General features: G+C 44.7%; 1 protein-coding gene across 1 annotated transcript; it reads right to left on the bottom strand.

The window, feature by feature from the left end:
• Positions 1-315: 315 nt before the first annotated feature.
• Positions 316-1695, bottom strand: LOC127299350 (uncharacterized). The gene is made up of 4 exons (XM_051329302.2): positions 1312-1695; positions 1033-1206; positions 820-930; positions 316-702 (listed from the first exon to the last, which is right to left on the bottom strand). Exons 1-4 carry the CDS (start codon positions 1572-1574, stop codon positions 369-371), a joined length of 882 nt encoding a protein of 293 aa, XP_051185262.1. The 5' UTR covers positions 1575-1695; the 3' UTR covers positions 316-368.
• Between the last annotated feature and the right edge of the window lie 1282 nt (positions 1696-2977).

Raw genomic sequence — 2977 nt, 5'->3', positions numbered from 1 at the left:
GCAATGGCACGACCCGAGGGGGCGGTGTAGCTGTAGAGCGCCAGGGCGGAGGGCCTTTAGTCGTGGTTCTTCTGGCCAACCGCGACTAAAGGCCTCCGCAGGGTCTAGGGTTTAACCCCCCCTCCCCCTAAATCTGGTTTCTTTTTAATTTGTATTATTTTATTTCTTTTTGGTTTTAATTCTGAAGGAGTTTCACATATTCTACGGTATTGTATACATACATGCATATGAATGTACAATTTCAAACAAATTTGAAATTAGAACCAAAAAGAATTCAAGAGGAATATACAATATATATTCAATATCGGATGACCATATACAATATATATTCAATATCGGATGACCATATACAATTTTGAACAAGTTAGTTACAAATTCCGGTGCACATAAAGATCTACGTCATCGTAATAGTGTTCTCCTCTAGGATCGATGACTTCCCTCGCCAACCATCCAGCTAGTTCCTCTTGAAGTGGTCGGAAGCGAGCTTCTGGACTAAGCGTCTTCCGGAGGTTATTCCTCAGGATGTTGTTCTCACACGTCTGGTCCCGCTCATTGCAGTATCTCCGGATCCTCTCACAAACATAGTATCCACATAGATTGGTCCCCGGTGGCTGAGTATCCCCAGTCGTCGGCACTACCATTTTAAAATGTAGCTCTTTTTTGAATTCACCGACCTTGGTATCTACGAACCGTCTCCAAACCCTACGAGGCAAAGAAAATTAAATAAACAAGAGAGTTGTTAATTAGTTACTTGATATTAGGAAATGATGAACGAAATAGGCCGATCGATATAGAGCGCAAATGAATGAAAATAATTACTTTTGCATCATTTTTCTCATGTCGCCCCAAAGCGCCGGATCCATATTCAGAGAGTCGTGGACGAGAACTGAGGAGGTCTGAACTTTAATTACCATAAGAATCCAGTGGAACCTGCGGACACGATACATGCACAGTCATGCATAACTCATCGATTAGCCACATACCACGCATGGAGTAAACAAAAGAGAATGTGCTCAAGACAGAAACACTCACCCAAAATGGTAAGGAAATAGAATATCACTTTTCTCTTGCTGTTTTCTAATAAACCGCCACAGGTCTTCCTCCACGTCGGCGGGGTGGTGTTCTAACACATATGAATTAACGATGTGTGGGTCAATGAACCCAACATCATGGATGTTCCTTATTCGCATTTCCCGCTTCTTCATTCTGCATAATATATAGCGTACACAACAAGATAGTTAGGACAATATATATATATATATATATTGCAGGCAATGAACGAGATGGGGTAGAAATTAATAAATCACTTACAGAACGTAGCAACTGATGATAGATTTGTCGAGCTCGCGCAGATTGAACAGCTGGAACAATTCACTCAGAGGAATTTGTACCCAGTAATGTTTGAAGTGATGCACATATTTAACTTCCGCATAGATATAGTCTTTGGCGTTTTCATGTTTTATGTAACCCGTGTACCAATTTAGCAGACCTTTCATTTGTCGAGGTAGATCCTCTTCCTGCGCAGGCTCGATGAGAGGGCCATTCTTCACATATGTAAATACTACGGCCTTCATTGGCGCCTCATCAAGGCCTAACACTGCACGAAGAGTGATACCTAAGTCGGCCGCTTGTTTTCTGGCACTTTCTACAGTCAATCCATGTGCTGCCGCAGCTGCTATGATATCGGGGGCATCCGGACCGGCGGCTTGCACTATGAGCGGGGCGATCGATTGTTTACTTTGTTCCCCGAGCTGGGCAACTTCTTTCCCCCTTTCTAATTTTGTCTCGGCCTCGTCCTCCAAGGCTTTCTTCTCCGCAGACTCTTTGTTCCTCTTGAACGCGACTGCTTGCCTACGAAGTTCACGTAAATAGTCGTCAGGCAGATTCTTCGCGGCTTGGGACGGTGTGTTCAAAAATGACTTAGCCCACTGCTTTTCCTTGTCAGAATATAATGGCTTGGGCTCGCCCTATATTTTCCTCTTGACGCTCGCCTTCCATTTCTCTAAATCAGCAGCCGCGCCCGCCTCGACTTCCTCGGCACTACTTTCCCAAGGCCTCGTGGGGAGAGGCTTCACTGATACCTCCGGTACCTTTGTTTTCTTAGGTACATAAGGGTCCGGGTTAATAACCCAGGACTGCTTCTTCTTCTTCGCCGGAGGTGGATTGGGGGGCGGTACCGGTGTCTGATCACCCGCCGGACGAGGACTGGGGGGCGGCGTCGGCTGACGTGAATGAGGTGTATTAGGTGAAGCACCACCGTCACCGCCACCGCCACCGTCACCGCCACCGCCACCGCCACCGTCACCGCCACCGCCACCACCACCACCGTACGGGGGTGGACTTGTTGGCGCCTCGCCTGGAAACTTGATAAATTTCTTCTGCCATAGAATGAACTGGCGCTTGACATCTCCAAGTCTTTTCACCCCTTCAGGTGTAGCAATGTCAATGTCCAGGTCCTCAAACCCTTGGACTATCTCCTCCACCGTCACACGAGCATAGCCCATCATTAAAATGAGAGTCAAAGATTTTGATTGTAATGCTTTATGTGATCTTGGTGCAAATATTTCTGTTATGCCTAAAAAAGTCTATGATATGCTTGACTTGCCACCATTGAAAAATTGTTATCTGGATGTTAATCTCGCTGATAATGCTAAAAAGAAACCTTTGGAGAGAGTTGATAATGTTCATATTATGGTTAACAATAACCTTGTCCCCGTTGATTTTGTTGTCTTGGATATTGAATGCAATGCATCTTGCCCCATTATATTGGGAAGACCTTTTCTTCGAACCGTTGGTGCTACTATTGATATGAAGGAAGGTAATATTAAATATCAATTTCCTCTCAAGAAAGGTATGGAACACTTCCCTAGAAAGAGAATGAAGCTACCTTATGATTCTATTATTAGAACAAATTATGACGTTGATGCTTCGTCTCTTGATGTTATTTGAGTTACACTTTCTGCGCCTAGCTGAAAGG

This window comes from Lolium perenne, chromosome 5, assembly GCF_019359855.2.
Source record: "Lolium perenne isolate Kyuss_39 chromosome 5, Kyuss_2.0, whole genome shotgun sequence".
NCBI lineage: Eukaryota > Viridiplantae > Streptophyta > Magnoliopsida > Poales > Poaceae > Lolium > Lolium perenne.
This window is presented reverse-complemented; position numbering and strand designations above follow the sequence as displayed.